Below are 17,142 nucleotides of genomic sequence, written 5' to 3'. Positions count from 1 at the left end.
ATTCCATTAAGTTCTACCACCTACCATCAGCTGCCTGTACCTTGTACTTCCTCTTTCTGTTTGCACAAACCCACGGCTTATTTAAATATCATGGATCATATTTCCTCTCTCTTAGTATGGCAGTGATATAAGAGTGTATGGACACTTCTGTGTGTATGAAAGGCCTTCAACTGAAAAGCTGCAAAGAACTTAATTTCTAGTGCTGCAGCCCACCTTGTTCCTCCCTTCTCAGTTGGTGCCATTTGTTCCTAGTGGCCTGGCTAGCAGGATGCAGCCCAGCTGGTGCTGTAACTACCTTCTGCTGAAGGAGTCAGCTAAGCTGAGGAAAAAATAGAGCTTTCTTTACCAGGAGGTCTTCTGAACAAGCTAGTTAACTTGGCAGACTCAACTTCTGTCCTAGTATGTGACAGAAGAGAAGCTTCTGGTACAATCTCAGGAACTCCAGTTGAAGAGGCTTTTCCATCAACCTCAGGTAAAAAGAATGTGCTTAATTCTACTAGGGAGAGCTCTATGGGAGCTGGTAGCTTTCCATATTTATATATATAAAATAATAATAATAATAATAATAAAATAAAATATGTTAATATTTTTTTTAAGCAGCCCTGGAACCTTTCTGGAAGCACTCCATTTCAAACTCTCCAGTGAGATGAGGACACTGTGGTGTGTGGTATCTAGAACAGCTTGAAGAGGAAGTGCAAGTAAGGAGAGGGCTGCTGGGATGTTCTGAAATTGGAAACATGAAACATTTCACTCATGACCTTCATCTCTGGGGATTCAGCAGAAAATACTTCCAAGCTTTGGCATGTTCAAAAGCTCTCTAGATGGAGCAGCAGCTGGGAGGCGTATGTCGGATCCTCTTTACGTGAGCTAATTTCTCAGAACACTCTTGTGTGGCACATTTATGCTCAAACAAGCTGTTCTGAACCTGTGAAAGGGAGAGAATGCTCCTGAAAGTTCTTTTTAATATATTATGAGATTAAAATTTTTAGTTCTTCAATCTTGAAATGGTGACAACTGTCTCCTTTGCATTTTATACTGATGTTTCTAGTGCAGCCCAAACTTAATAAGGATTGTCCAAAATGCAAGTAAAGCTTTGGTACAAGAAAGGAAGAGCATATTCCCTGCATCTGCCCTGTGTCCATAGTGGAATAAATGCCACCCAGGGAGAAGCAGGGATGTTCTGCCTGCATGGGGAGCTGCTCCGTTCTCAGCAGCTCCAAGGCAAGACATGCAAATGTTCAAATAATCTGTCTTAATAAAAAGTGTTCTCCAGTTCTGTTATCCTTTTTTGGGTTTTTTGTTTTTTTTTTGAACTGGAATCCTGCTTAGCTCCTAAAAGAGAACAGCTTCAGACCAAAACTAAGGGGTGAGTGTCACTGGCTTTCACTGAAGAGAATGTGTGGGCTTGCTATCAGGAAATAAAGTTTCATTCAGAAATGAAAATACTATGGTAATGCCTTTGTTCCATGTGAGGAAAAAGAGTTCAAGATCAGTGTATGAGATTCATGTAATCTTTTAAGCAATTGTTTCCCAGTGGTGGTTTGTAATTCCAAACTTGAAGAAACTGCTTCAGATTTAGCAGCTGACTGAGAGGTCTAGTGTTTGTTAGTTCTTTATATATATATGTATATATAACCAGACACACATGCATCACACAGCATTAGACTGGATTTTAAATTGGAACGCATTACCTTGACCATGCATTACAAAATTATGATTTATTTACACTTGTATGTACATAAAACATCTAGTGAAACGTGACTCATTTTCACTAATGATCATAAAAAATGGCATCTTGATTCTCTCTCTTCAGAATAGCAATTCTTCAAGCAATTACTTTTGGAAGGAATACTGTTCAATTCACCCTAAGAAGGCGATCTGTCAAGAAGTTTGCACTTAGACAGAAGAAAACACAGTGTGGGGCAACTCCTATGATGCTGAAGGGATCAATTCATCAGGGATGTCGACCTGCCACACTCCTCTGCTCCCTTTTGCAGGGATTGGTTCCAGAAGCCATCTTGGATTTGAAACAACAGTCAGATATTTCTGTTCTAGATTACTGAGAACAGCTTTGTTTTCCAGCTCCAAAGTCTTTTCAGGAGGTACATCTTCTGGATACAAGGATGTCTCTCCAATGTCAATTAATCCTGTATCAGAAAACAAAACAGTTTGAGAAACTAGAAAAAAGTTTTCCAAAAGTAAAACCTCCCAGAGGACATACAAAGCTGCTGATTTATGCTGCCGGAAGAAGACAGTACAAAATATGCACACCTTAAACAAGTGTCGGTCGTTGCAGAAGACAGCTTGTTGCAAGAGGGAATTTCAATGTTGTTTAAAGATTAAAAATACTAAATTACCAAGGAAGCTTTTACAACTACCCAGTTTAGCATGCAGTTTACATGAAGGTTACCAATCCACACATTCCTCAGTACCTAACAATTTTTAGCACCACAGAACCAGTCTTCTGGAACAAGCAATAGAAGGAATTGCTAAAAATATGCAAATGAGAATCTGAGATACAGGGTGTGAAAACTGAACTGATACCTAGAAGGAATGTTTGACACACACTTTGTGAGTATTCAGAGCAGTAACACACATTATTCTTCCTGTTGGAAATATCCAAATAATGTATCAGGACGGTATCTCTGATAAAGCAGATTTTATTCGCAGTTGCAATGTTGGGCCTCCTGCAAGCAGGAGAGCTTGCAGAAAGCAGCCTTACATCTTTTATGCCCCATTACTCTACGCTGATATCTTTCTCCCCTGGTTCCTCGTTGGCTGGGTACTTCAGGATCACAACCTTCCTGACACTCAACTAAACATACGGATACTGGCTAAACATCAATTGCTGCTAGCTAAGCATATATCACTAATTAGTTAAGTTCTCACATTTGCTCATTCAACACTTGGTCATTGTTTCTAGACATCTGCTCGTCCTTGCATAGAGATAAGCTTGGAAGGAGGACAGGGGGGAGTATCTTGATGCCTGCCTGTTGCATCCCAACCTACCCACACAGCCAGGCAAGCCAGCCTTGTGCAGAGGCCCTGGCTTCTCTGATGTTTGTTAAGTCTGTTTTTCTTTTGCTGAGGGTCTCTTATCCGAACAGAATAGCCCTACAATATGCTTTCTAGTCCATAACACTATACCTATGCTATTTGGAACATTTAAAAACTATTGCAGTGTTGCAAGCAAAAATTAATCACAATTCAGCAACTATATTTCTAACATAGATGGTATTTCTACTTTTTCACAACAGCTATTTCTAAGTTACAAAATACAAATACACTGTGCTCTACTTCTTCAGATGAATTTCCCTTTTTAATATCTAATGCAGAAACAACATTCCATTCCTACATTCTGCACAAAATAATTCAAGAAGCATCACTCTATCCTAACTTTGTACTACAGAAATAAAATCATTCGCTGCCCAAGTAATAAGGCCGATAGAGCAGCTGTAGAACTGAAACAGAATTGATCTAACATGACATGAAAAGCAATGCCATACCACAAGTTCACTTGACTGTACTGCACTGCAAAACGCTGCAGGATTTCATATGCTCAAAGATGTAATAAAAAAAGTGGAACTGCCACCCTGCCCAGAGCTGCTCAGCTCGGGGAGCAGCATTGCCCAGCACAGCTGGATGGCGACGCCGTGACGAGCCCGGCTGTGCAAAGCAGGCACCCGTCCGAAGAAAACACGCCGAGATGAAAAGCTTGCTCGGAAATGCACGGCCCACAGCTGCCCACCTGCGATAACTCCTCTGCCGAACTGCTCCCCTTTTTCCAGCAGCTCCTGCACCTCCTGCAGCGTCATTCCCAACCTATCCAAAAGAATCGCCCTCCACGACTCATCCTCCCAGTCCTTAACGGCGATATGAACAGCCACGGTGCGGTTCCGGTACTTGGCGAGCACCGGCCGCCAGCGAGTCTCTATGGTCTTGATCCGGTTTAAAACCAGCCCAGCGTAGGGCTGGCGGAAGGAGAGGCACCCGACCTTCATCTCTGCTTTCATCGGCAACCGCCGGGTTTCGGATACGCAAACGCTGCGGGCAGCACCCCGCTATCGCCGGCCCTTAGCCGGCCCTCACCGCCCAGCACGGCGCGGCCAACCCCGCTCCCGTTCCGCACCGCGCTCAGGGCTGCCGGCGGAAGGAGCGAGACGGGGCGGAGCGGCGCCGGGCGGCAGTGGCGCTGCCGAGCCGAGGCGCTGCCGCCTGCTGGATGGCTGAGCGGGGAGGAGAGCTGCGGGAGCTGCAGGGAGGAATAGTAACGCTCACACGCGGGAATGCGACCGAGCTCGCCGACGGCGAATCCTGGCTGCGGTGGCTTTTAGCGCTGTGTGAAAACGCGTTCTAAACCACGAGAAGTCTCAAAATAGCGGGATCTCAAAGGCAGGAAGAGAAGGATGATCCGGTAGAATCAGAGACGGGCCGCTCGTTTAGTTGAGAAAGGCAGAGGAAGTTCACCGGCGAAGGGTAAGATCGAGAGGATGCTTTTGTTCTGTGCGGTTGTTTGTCAGCGCTGTGTAGCAGCGGGGCTCCGCCGTCACCGCGCGGCTCTGCAGCCGCCCAGGGCAGTGGCGGCGGGGGTTGATGAGCGGCGCTTTAGGGGCTTCTTCTGCTGAGCACTCCCAGCGCACCATCGGTGGTTATTTTGTACGCTGAATTATTTAATGGCTGATAGCATTTAAATGCTGAGAGCTCATTTATCATATTTCTGTTGTCTGAGTTTCCTTTTTTTTTTTTTTTCCTTGGACACTTCATAGAATCATAGAATCCTTAGAGTTGGAAGGGACCTTTAAAGCCCATCTGGTCCAACTCCCCTGCAGCGAACAAGGACACCCACAGCTCCATCAGGTACTCAGGGCCTGTCCAGCCTGACCTTGTGCACCTCCAGGAATGGGGCACCAGCACCTCCCTGGGCAACCTGTGCCAGTCCCTCACCACCCACACTGTAAAAGACTTTTTCCTTACATCCAACCTAAATCTACCCTCTTTAGGCTTGAAACCATCTCCCCTTGTTGTGTCACAACAGACCATGCTGAAGAGCCTGTCCCCTTCTTTCCTGCAGCTAATGAAGTGTTCCAGATGTTCCAGATGGAATCATTTCAGCCCTTTATATAATGTCATATCAGGAGAGAGTAATGGATGACGTGAATTTAAGGTCGTTGTAGTTTTTACGGGGTTATTATTTTAAATGTCCCTTAGCTTTAAGCTATTTCCATCTTACTAGACGTGCATTAGTTGAGGAACCTGTTGAATCTGATTAGCATTGCAAGTATGTAATAAGCTTTTGTGCTTTTTCTTGTATTTCAGTATTTTTCCCCTGCATTATTCGTTTATATGAGGGCTCAGGGGAAGTTTTCTTCTGTGTTTTATGCTTGGTTTGCTTTACTCTCATAGAAGTTTTAGCAAGATGTGTATGACGTTTGGTTGCACAAATAAAATATTTTTTTTTCCTGATTGAAGCAAAAATCTCACTGTTAATTAAGCTCTCAAGTTTAACAATTTTAAGTAAAATGTGAATGGCAAAAGACTCATGCTGTTACTAAGGGTGATTAAATGTTATGTCAGAGAACTGCCTGTCACGGTTTGTAGAAACCTTGTCCAGCACACTGTGACATTCACTAGAAGACTGAAAAGCAATTAGCAGCAGCACGTAAATAAGGCCGTGACATGGTCTCGTTCTGTGCATGTGCATTAGCACTTGGTGTGGTGAGTGGAAAGCTGACTTTAGTGGATTTAGTGGGATGTAAGACAGCCAAGCAAGCATTCTGATCTTGGCAGATGATCAGCTTATTTTGAAGATCTTAAATCCACATGATTTTTACACCTTCGGCTCCTTCAGATTCTAACACCAATTTATCTATTTGCAGAACAGTGTTTAACATGATAACATTAATGTTCCAACTACAGAAAATTCTGCAAGTTTGGTCTGCTTTTCAGGAAAGTGTATCTCACTTCAGTATCTCTAAATTTGTTTTCCTTAGGGTATTCCTCACTTTAACTTTATGGTCCAATAAAGACTGCATAATTCTCATTGCAGAATTACCTCTTTCTGTGGAGTTAAGCAATGCCTAGTACATCATTTACAAGGACTCAGGCTTGATCTCATCTAGATAAGCAAGCATTGCTGTGTTTCCTGTCAGATTTGTTCAAGAACTGATTTTACACGATTCAGTGCAAAGTGGAATGTGCTGGAATATCTTGGGTCAAAATCAGGGCGAGATACTTGGTGATCAGTTACAGTTTATTTCAGAAGCTGGTGGAGGCACTGCACTGTATGCTCCACGATACTGGAAGACAGAAAGGAAATTTCAGGTGTTAACAAACCATGAAACACATTACATACTGTACACTGCAATTACTTGTACTGAGCGGTCACTTGTCAAAAATCATCATTCACAAAAAGATGCAGGGCATACTGACATGTGGACGCTCGTTGCTATTTCCCATCTTTTAGGACATCAATGTGAAATGTGATTCAGTAGTTTTTGACAGTGATTCCATCTGAAGGCGTTCTATCAACCTTCTGCATTATCTCTTTTTTCCCTTAATTCTGCTCAGCCTTCCTTTCTCACTGTCATTTCCTGAAACTGTATACAGAACTGGGGCAAAGGGGCTTGGTTCCACATGTCAGCAATGTTTTTAGCAGTATTTCACTGATGCAGCAGCCCCTAAAAGTTGAGTGAAAATGTGGAGGTGAAACTGGAACTCATGAAACTCATGAAACATGGAACTCATACTGTGGCTTTGCTGTCAGGGGGAGAGTAAATGGAACAAGAGCTTTACATTCATTCCTAACTTTTCCACATTTCACCTACCATTTTGGCCTTTCAACTGCAGAATTAACGATTAAGACTTTGCTTAAGGTCCATTATTCCAAGACCGAGTTGTGTTCAGAATCTTGGTGATTTAAAAATATTTGGAACACGGGTTCCACTGTAATTAATGCTGGAAACATACTTTACAGGATCTTGTAGCAGAACATAAAATCATGGAATCATAGGATGGTTTGGGTTGGAAGGGACCTTTAAGATGATCTAGTTCCAACCTCCCTGCTGTAGGCATGGACATCTCCCTCTAGATCAGATTGCTTAGAGCTGCATCCAGCCTGGCCTTGAATGCTTCCAGGGATGGGGCACCCACAGCCTCTCTGGGCAACCTGTTCCAGTGCCTCACCTCCCTCACAGTAAAGAATTTCATCTTAATATCTAGTCTAAACCTACTCTCTGCCAGTTTAAAACCATTTCCCCTTGTCCTGTTGCTACCTGCCCTTATAGGAAGTCCCTGCCCATCTTTCCTGTATGCCTCCTTTAGGTACTGGAAGGCTGCTATAAGGTCCCCCCAGGGCCTTCTCTTCTCTGGTCTGAACAGCCCCAAGCTCTCTCAGCCTGTCTTCATAGGGGAGGTACTCCAACCCTCTGGTCACCTTCATGCCCCTCCTCTGGACCCACTCCAGCAGCTCTGTGTCCTTGTGCTGGGGATCCCAGAAGTGGATGCAGTACAGGTAGGAGTGAGAGCAGAGGAGATGGGCAGAATCACCTCTCTCAAACTACTGGTCACACTTCCCTTGACGCAGCCCAAGGTGCAGTTGGCACAACCCAAGATTTGGTTGATCGTCATCATGTATACTGTGAGGCTACACTTCTGACAAATAAACACAAGACATGGTGTGCAGTGTGTGCTGATGATTCACTACTAATTAATATTGGATGCTGAATGTCAAATGGTTTAAGTGGTCAAAATATTTGTGACCCCAAAAGTGCTTTGTTTTGTGTGATTGTGGAAGTTTTGATCTAGCAGTAGCAATGCAGAAGCATTTTTTGTCTTGGAGCTGTGTAGGTTTTGTGCTATGCCCAGCTCAGTGGATCATATGGTCTGATCAATCTGTTGTTGCTGTTACTCGTTTTGGTTTAGTTTTTGTCCATGTGTTTGAGTAGCTTCGGAAAAGATTCTTTATTACAGCATTTGCATGATGTAGTTTGTTTCAGAAAGGAAGTGTATTCTGTAAATTACATATTCCCTCCAGTGCATTCAGAGGGAGAAGACCTGCTGTTTTATACAGCTGACATAAGTGTCTGCCATTACTTTTTTATTATTATTCAAGCTTCTGCAGTCAAGGACTTGTAAACCTCTTTTATATCTTGCATGTTCATTACATATAACAATCACATTAATAAAAACTCCAGAATCAAAACAAATTTGGTCTGAGGCATTCAGCTTGCTGCTGATTTTGATTTAATCAGTAAGAGATGCCAAAAGTTTTCATGAAATTTTGGGTGGTAGAATAAATTACATTAATTTAAAGAGCCTGTAACTTCTCACGGTGAAACCTTCAACTGATTGCTAAAGGACATGGTAGTAACTTTACTGGATTCCAAATAGAAGTAATCTGCTTCTAAAAGTGAAAAAAATTTACTGTAGCTATTAAAAAAGCCTAGCCATCCAACAGCCCCAAACTATAAAAACTATCATTTACATAGCCTGAGTATATGTTGAAAAAACAGCTCCAGCTTCATGTTATTCTTCAAGCCAAATAAAGAGCCTTTAATTGTGAATGAACTTAAATGCTTACATTTTACCATGCTGATCTCTGTTTCTTTGTGTGTACTGTGAGCAGTAATGACTGCTGAATGAATTGTTGGTTACTTGTAGCAGAATTTTCTCCTGTCTGAGGAGTGTTTCAGTGAGGTTTCTCAGCGTAGGTAACTTGGTGTTGAAAATTTGCTTGTATTTAAGTGCTGCTGAAGAATAAAATGCATGCACATTGAATTTTCTTATGCAGATTTCAGTATGTTTTCCTATCAGATTATATGCGTATAACAAATCTTATATAAGAACATACAGACTGTTGAATTCCATGGTAGCAACTATTCATTTTTAAGTAAGAAACATGAAAGTATAAGTTAGATTGCAAGCATTACTCTTCTGCATGTTTGCAGTCAAACATATTGCCTTTTGTAATGGTTTGTGACACCAATCGTGGTGGTACGTAGTAGCCAAGTACTAGCAGTTTTTCCTGATTTATTGAATGTAACTTCCTTTCTGTACAGAAAACAAAACAAAAAAACCATCACTGAAGATCATCAAGCCTGCTATGGTGTTCTAAGAAAGCCCTGCTTTCTTCAGTTAGAATTATTTCCCTAAACTAAATGGAAAGCATTATCATAAATAGGTGTTTTATTTGTTGTTGTTCAGAACGAATATATTTACTAGAAAACATCTACTGAACTTGGCAAGGAATATGAAAAATAACAAGAAGGGATTCTACAGGTGCATTTGTCAGAAGAGACTGGCCAAAGAGAGTGTAAGCCTCTGGTAAATGATGGCACCAAGCTGTGTGGTGAGTTGATATGATGTAAGAAAGGGATGCCATCTAGAGGGACGTGGACAGGCTTGACAAGTGGGCACATGTGAGCAGAATGAGGTTGAACAAGGCCAAGTGCCAGGTGTTGGTCGTGGATTGGTGCAGTCCCAGATACGTGTACAGACGGGGAGAATTCGTTGTGAGCAGCCCTGCAGAGAAGGACCTGGGGGTTCCTGGTGGGTGAAAATCCAGACATGAGTCAGCACTGTGTACTCACAGCCCAGGTCAACAGTGTCCTGGGCTGCATCAACAGGGGGCTGGCAGTGGGCAGGGAGGTGATTGTCCCCTCTGCTTTGCTCTTGTGAGACCCCATATGCAGTACAGCATGCGGGCCTGGGGCCCCCAGCACAAGAAGGATGTGGGGCTGTTGGAGCGGTCCAGAGGAGGAAGATGCTCGTAGGGCTGGTGCACCTCTCCTGTGAAGAAGAAGGCTGAGGGAGCTGGGTTTGTTCTGCCTAGAAAGGAGAAGGATCCAGGCAGATCTCACTGCAGCCTTCAAATACTTGAAGGGAGTTTATAAGCAGGAGGGAAACCAACTTATCCGTGATCTGATAGTGATAGGACAAAGGGGAATGAGTTTGAATAAAAGAGGGGAGAAGTTAGTGGGGGGTTATATGTTAGGAGAAAATTCTTTACACAGAGGGTGGCGAGGCCCTGGCACTGCTGCCCTGAGCTGTGGTCCCATCTCTGGAGGTGCCAGGCCAGGCTGGGTGGGCCCTGGGCAGCCTGAGCTGGGGGAGCAGCCAGCCCACAGCAGGGGTTGAAGCTTGATGATCTTTAAGGTCCATTCCAACCTAAGCCAATCTATGATTCTGTGAAAAAGAGTGCAAGGAAACTTTCAGGCACATTGCCAAAAATTAAAAATGAATGCAATGTGTTTTGGCTGTGCTCACTTCTGTTTGCTTTCATCTGTTGTTCAAGCAGTTGAGTGCCTTTTAATTTCAAAGACTTGAGTAAGAAGAGAACAAACATCTTCAGAAAATGCCTCTGTGCACATCTTTATGAAGAACAGGAATGCTTTGGTTGATACAGAAGCTTGTAGGCTGGACAAAAGTGAGCTGCAAATGAGATAGAAGATTTACATTCTTTGATCAGACGTTTAAATGAACATTTAAACCAGGTTCTAGTCATGCAGTTGCATTAAAACAATGTTCTAGTCTTCCTTTGGCTGTGGGAAAGAGATGCATACAGAATGTATACATATGTTTCACATTTTGGCAAAGGGACCGAAGCTTAGACATGTTCCTACTGCGAATGCAGGCTGGAGCTGTGCACACTGTTTGTATAGCTTTGCAGTGAAAGGAGGAGTCAGCAATTCCATGTCCTGAGATAGATTAGATGTAGTGCAAATAGTGACTGACGCCTCATTAACGTCCTATTAACACAGGAGTTAAACTTCTAAAATTCCATTGTAGACAATGAGTTTTCTTTTGTGTTTTTTTTTTTTTTTTCTTCTGGTCATTTCATAGCATTTTTTTACATCATCATTTTGGCAATCTTCATGTTGCATACCAATCTCCAATCTTATGGCATCTTTTATACTAAGGATTGCCATAGATCCCTAATTTTCCTACTTGTTTGCAAAGAAATGATTTCTTTCCAGAACTGCACTTTCTGATTATGAAGTTGCCCAGTCACTGATTGTTACAATTTGGACTTCTTCTGTAAGTGGGAGTCTGTAGATTTCTGACAGGCCAATATAAGGTTTTTCTCGTTGTCCTACAGTGTAGTAGACGCTCTCTGCACCACCTTCCCTAAATACTGAATGTCCCACCTTGTCCCTTTTACACCAGGTCTTGCTGCTGAATGTTCCACCCGTTTGAAAGCAGACCCAGTTACATGAGCATGGGGCAGGCCTGCTCTGCTGCTGAGTATTGCCCACTTAGTGATCCTAAACTGGAAGGCTGCCAGTATTCAGAGACTGTGCTGGAGCTTTTCTGAAGGTTAAAAGAAGGTGATGACTTCAGGGTGGGCACCAAGCTAGCTGATTTAGAAACACCTTGGGAAGCTCTCAGTAGCAATTGATTTTTGTTGCTGTTATTGAGATGTATGGCTTCATGCTGAGGTAAGCTGCAGGGGAAGGAGAGCTTGTTGCCTTTCCATGCTGATTATGATATCCTATTCCACAGGCAACTCTGGGTGCAGTACAACTGCATAAAAGATTTTTAAAGATAAAACTGAGCAGCACCTCTGTGTGTCCGTGGATCCCTGCCCATGTTTCATCTCCTCTGAAATGCTGAAGGCTTTTTTTTGATAATACATCTTTCCAGTCCCACTTTAAAGAGTGCATTCTTAGTCCATCTGAGAGATGCTTTCCTTCCAGCTTCACAATTATCTCAGTTTTTCTTTTGTTTTCAGATGCAATTTGTTCTAAAATATGGACAGCTTTCCTTTGTTTCTTTAGTAGTATATATCTTACATGACACTTACGCAGGTTAGGAAATCGTCCTCGGTTCTTACTGTGTTTAGCTAAGTGCCTTTTTGTTCTGTCTCATCAGAAGACTTATAAAGAAGGAGGAGAAAAGGACTTGTCTCATCCCTTTGAATTAATAACAGAAGATATTTCTGGGAGGAACTACGAGAAAAAGAATTCATATGCAGAAGTAAATGCATTTTCACGCTGTTCCTGTAAAGCTCTTTTGCAAATAAAACATTTCTTTTTTACTCTTATTAAAACATTAGTAAAAATAGAAAAGGCAGTTTCTGTCTCTGGATTAAGTGAAAAACTCTCAGCACCACCTCCACTGGGAGAAGTGCCCCCACCTGGGGGGTCAGCCCAGTGCTGCTTCTGGTTTTTGTTTGTTTCTTTTCCTGCTGGTGGTGATGGTGTGCTTTTGTTAATGGCATTCATTGGTGTCAACACTGTGTTAGAGAAGGAAGTGAGCAATGATCTATTATATTTCTGGCAGGGATGTTATCAAACAGCTTAGGAAGGACAGCCAATGCAGGGTAGTTACATGTTGTCTAAGGGATTTGAGATAAAATGGAGGCTTGTAAAACAGGTGCGTGTATAGAAGACTTGATGCACTTGTGTATGTTTGTGGTGATTAGAAAAACAGATAAATGCCACATCTAGAGCAGATTGGTTTGCTGGCTAGTGGTAGAATTCTTTTTCTAGCATTCCTAGGATTTTCAAATAGCTTACTCTTTCTAATAAGCCCATGTGTGCCAAGTCACGTTTTTAATTAAACAAATTAAATAATTTAGTATGTGCTCTTAATTTCTCAAAGTTAGGTGAACTGGACCAAATTTTGAGAGTTATGTTGAACGCTGCTGTCCTGTCTGTGCCGTGTTCCTCGGTCTTTTGCAGCTGTCCCCTAGGTGGCACCAGGACCCACAGAACGGCCCCCTGCCTTCGGAAAAGGCCCCAGAGCTGCTGGTGGCACCGCAGAAACATTTTGTTGAGCGCTCCGTGGTTGCCCATCCTTTAGTTACTGCTACCATTCCTCCAGAGACAGCGTGTTGTCCTGCTAAGTCACAAATGCTAGTGATTAGAACTCGATCAACTAATGGTTTTAGTTGTTATGAACTTGGAAAATTAACTTGGAAGCATCTGATGTAGATAACTTAAAGGACACCGAGCAGTGCAATAGGCTGTGACATGCTTGTGCTCCGTTTGGCAAGGAGCTGCTGTTGATGTAAGTGCTCCTAGCACAGCTCCAGTCCTGGTCCCGCCGTGCTGGCAGTGTTACCACTCCTGCATCTATCCCTTCTGTGGCTGCTAAGTGCAAGGATGTGTGGGACACATGAAAGTTCTGGTTGTCAAACATTAAGTATGAAGCATTTAATCTCTTCTGGAAAAAAAAGAAACAACAACAACATAATTCACTTTTCTAAGAGGACTACACTGTGACATCACTAGATTCGTGTTTTGTTTTTGTTCTCAAGAGGAAAGTACTGCTTCCTCACTGGAACAATTCCCCTTTGGCAACTGAGATTTGATAATGATAGCAAAAAAAACCAAACCAAACCAAAACAAAAAAAAAGCTTGTTCCTAGCAGCTTGTTTTGTTACAGTTATTCGTATCTGGATAAGAGTATCAGATAGTAAGTTGCTTTAGTAAGTTACTAATGTTAGTGTCTACATTTCTTATCAATAGATGTTACCAATATATACCATATATATACCAATATATACCGTACCAATAACAGGTATGTTGTGAGCTGTTCTAGAGCCAGTGTTTCCACCACTGTTTCATTAAAGTGCAACACAATTTGGCAGAAAATAAAACCCTTGTGTTCCAGACTGTCCCCAGATACCAGAGGGGATGGCTGGGCTTAGATTCTAAGTGATGCCCTAATTCAGTAATAATAGCCCGGCAGCATTCAATGTATTGAACTGTGACAATTACAGATGTACTAACAGCATGATACACTTTCAATCTAGTTGCATTCAGTGAGCTCCTATGGTCATACTTAAGGAATCTGGTTGCATTCAGTGAGAACTGTTATGGCTACATTCATGAATAGTGTACTACGTTGAAGCAATAGATGCACCAATTCTTGGGATTCCTGGCGATAAATTTACTGCCTGAAAAGCACACACAAAGGAAGGAGAAGCCTTTCCACAAGCGCATCAGTTATAAGACCAACTCTACAGGGATGTCTGAGTTTCCTGAGGAAATGCTGAATATTGTCAAGAGCTCAAATCTTACCCAGAGGTGCCCCTATGGGTGGAAGGAGAAGCCTGCCAACTGCTCCCAGGAGTCAGAGGTGGTCTGTCCCTGGCGTCATACCTTTGTTATGATAGGTGTACAATGCTCTTGCTTCACTTTTCAAGGTGCTGACTAGAAGAATTCAGGGTGCATGCTCAATGAGGAGTAGTCACATCTTCAAGGCAGGCAGCTTTTGTGTTGGACCCATGTGTTTTATTATTATAATGAGCAAATTTCACCCAGAGGATGGTATTTTCTCAAAGAATGACAGAGCATTGGCTCTGGGTAACAACCAGGCAGCTGATCAGTTCTGTAGTACTGTCAGGTTCCCATCCTGGCAGTGGTATCACAGACCTGGCCATGGTGTCTTCACTCTGCTCCACCTCCATGCTGTTTCTCTTACAGCCAGCACATCAAGCTCCTCTCATGTTGACAACACTGAAGGTTTCCTAGGGAGCTTCTGTGGAATGGATTCCTTGCACACCAGCTGCACCCTGCTTTTGCACTTTTCCTTAATTTGTAAAGAACACTGTATCTTTAATATAAATCTAACTTCTAAGTCACCGCTAGCAATGATTCCACAATTACTACAGGATCAAAAGTGGCATGGTATTTTTGGTGTACTGGCAGTGGAAATGTTTGTCTGCAGCAGCTGCCGTGCTTTCATGCTTCCCAAGCAGACTACACACAAGTTTACTTCACATGGATCTTCTGAGGTATGACATTAGATGCTTTGGACAAAGAGGAATTGGGAATCTTTTGCAGCTGGAGTTGTATGGATGACAGAGCTGAATTTGAAAGGCAGCATGATATCCAGAGAGAGCATCAAACCAGTGATGTTCCATGAGTAATAAGTAGCTTAAAATCTCACACAGACTCTTTTGGAATTTTCGATAGGCCCTCAGTGTCTGGTTACACTTTGTCTAAAGCAGCAGTGCAGCTGAGATGTCCCGTGTGGTGTCCATTGTACCTATGCTCTGTTTGGCACAGAAGGATAGAGTGCTTGTTTAGTAGTAATTGTAAATTCTCATTCCTTTTCTGACAACTTATTACTGCTCATCTAATGGGCTTTCTCCAACGGATCTTACTCATATGATTGCTTAGCAAAGCAAAGTCTTACCGAGTTATTTCCTTTTGTTTTAATAAAACATTAATCACCGTTGAAATTCATATTTGGAAAGACAGTGTTCTTCTGCAGCTAAATATTGTCAGTTGGTGCTGTGGATCAGAAATGTTCTGCTACAGGCCATCAGTTCTTTCTGAATTTTGTTGTGATTCCTGTTCTTGCATTTGGAGGAAGCCCTAAGACCAAGGCATTGACTTTTAGGGGGACCAGTCTTGGTACAAGTATTCTGTGTGAACATAGCTTGTGTGTTGTAATTCCCAACGTGTGATTCCTGGTGTGATGCCCACTGCTCTGTCTGGGTGGCTTTCCAACAGTAATGGTGGAAGTACCAGCATGCAAGGTCAGGAGTGCACTCGTTGGTAGAGAAAGAAGCAGCTGGGGCCATGTGGCACTGGAGGTGACTACAGGCAGGCTAGTCAGGGTGTTTGTTTCCAATAGAGAATTCAGGTGTCAGTAAAAACGGTTTTACTGTGAAGGGTGGTATGTTTAGAATCATAGAATTGTGTTACAGAGTTGGAAGAGACTTCCACAAGTCATCTAGTCCAAGTCCCCTGCAATAAACAGGGACATGCACAGATCCCCTCTTCTCGCCCTGCTGGCTGTGCTGCTTTGGATGCACCCAGTATCCAGTTGGATTTCTGGTCTGTGAGGGCACAGTGCTGGCTCATTCCAGCTGCCATCCACCAGCACCCCCCGGTCCCTTTTGGCATATTGTTATACTCCCAAGCTTGTATTGGTAGTGAGGGTTGCCATGACCCAGGTGCCAGACCTTGCCCTTGGCTTTGTTGACCCTCTTTGGGTTCTCCTGGGTCCCCTGCTCAGCCTGTCTGGGTCTCTCTGGATGCCATCCCGTCCTTTGGGTGTTTTGACTACACCCCATGGCTTGGTGTCATCTGCAAACTGCTGAAGTTTCACTCATTCCCACTATCAGTGTAATTGATGAAAATATTAAAGAATATCAGTTCCAGCACTGACCCCTGGGGGGTTGTACAGTTAGATGTTCTTGGAAGGACATCTTTCTAGTAGGAAAGTAGTGTTTAAAAATCTGGTCTTAAATCAGAATTGCAGCCCTGTTTCCTTGGTATTTTTTGGCTAAGAATTCTGTATTTTTACACTTATATAACAAGTGTCATTTCACAGCGTGGTTTCCTTAAATATTTTGATTCCTCTCGCAAACATTAGTTATAAAGAAGGCAAAACTTTTGAAGCACGGCTACGTATGTTTCGCCTGAGAAAACGGGAACATTTTTAATTCATGATCTCACTGCTGAGAACGCTGTGAGTTTGTGCAATGAGTCACTGATGGAGTCCTGCCCCAGCCAGGCTGGGGGTGGCTGAGCCCTGCCTTCCTGCCAGGGTCTGCCTGCTGGGGAGGGAGCTGCAGCACCAGCACAGCTGTCGTCATCCTCTGTGCCATGTGAACACCCGGCACGCTTGGGTTGAGAGCGTGTGCGCAAGTCGCTAGGCTTGAATGCAGAGCCTGAAAATAGCAGATCCAGAGAGAAGTATTTAAACCCACTTGAAATCTGATCTATTGGTTTTGGCAGAGCTGAAGACAGCAGAACCTAACGTGCTGTTAGTGCCTGTGAACACGGCACGGGGCGAATGCAACATATCAAAGTTTTGCAGCTTTAGGATTCCACAAGGAAAGCGTTTCTTCACCTGGTACTTAAAATCTAAAGCCACGATTGTTTGTTGCCTCCTCCTGAGGTGCGGTGTCACATTGCTGTGAAAGCCTCCAGGACTTGGAAACCACTACAGTATTTACCCGAATACCTTTTACGTATCTTCTTGCTGTTTAAAATGCATGTAGCATGCACTGCAAGCTGCCAGAAGCATCAGTTGTCACCTGTACGACGTTCTGCTTATGGAAACCAAACGTCCTTAGTAACTCACATGGAGCAGCTATTCTATTTGGTAAATGCCTACTTGCATTAGAAATGTAACATCTACTCTGTTTATCTACATATATATGTATTTCTTGTAACTGCC

General features: G+C 43.0%; 1 protein-coding gene and 1 long non-coding RNA gene across 4 annotated transcripts in view; one reads left to right on the top strand and one right to left on the bottom strand.

The window, feature by feature from the left end:
* Positions 1-1,699: 1,699 nt before the first annotated feature.
* On the bottom strand, positions 1,700-4,131 carry LOC122163733 (protein EOLA1-like). Its single transcript, XM_042825194.1, has 2 exons — positions 3,749-4,131; positions 1,700-2,147 (listed from the first exon to the last, which is right to left on the bottom strand). The coding sequence occupies exons 1-2, from the start codon at positions 4,011-4,013 to the stop codon at positions 1,930-1,932; spliced, it is 483 nt and encodes a 160-aa protein (XP_042681128.1). The 5' UTR covers positions 4,014-4,131; the 3' UTR covers positions 1,700-1,929.
* Positions 4,132-4,242: 111 nt separating this feature from the next.
* Positions 4,243-17,142, top strand: part of LOC122163911 — a 41,063-nt gene continuing 28,163 nt past the window's right edge. For all 3 annotated transcript variants that reach the window (XR_006170073.1, XR_006170075.1, XR_006170074.1), the window contains exon 1: positions 4,243-4,476. This is a non-coding gene — a long non-coding RNA (uncharacterized LOC122163911). The remainder of the gene's footprint in view (positions 4,477-17,142) is intronic.

This window comes from Centrocercus urophasianus, unplaced genomic scaffold (genome assembly GCF_019232065.1).
Source record: "Centrocercus urophasianus isolate 14NV4802_14NV808 unplaced genomic scaffold, USGS_Curo_1.0 seq_24, whole genome shotgun sequence".
Lineage (NCBI taxonomy): Eukaryota > Metazoa > Chordata > Aves > Galliformes > Phasianidae > Centrocercus > Centrocercus urophasianus.
The sequence above is the reverse complement of the archived record's forward strand: the minus strand, read 5'-3'. Positions and strand labels throughout refer to the sequence as shown.

Excerpts from the sequence above, each read along its gene's own strand:
- LOC122163733 (XM_042825194.1), bottom strand. The coding sequence starts at position 4,013 with ATGAAAGCAGAGATGAAGGTCGGGTGCCTCTCCTTCCGCCAGCCCTAC. Across the intron at positions 2,148-3,748 it reads CGGCAGAGGAGTTATCGCAG|GATTAATTGACATTGGAGAG; the intron begins GTGGGCAGCTGT and ends TTTCTGATACAG.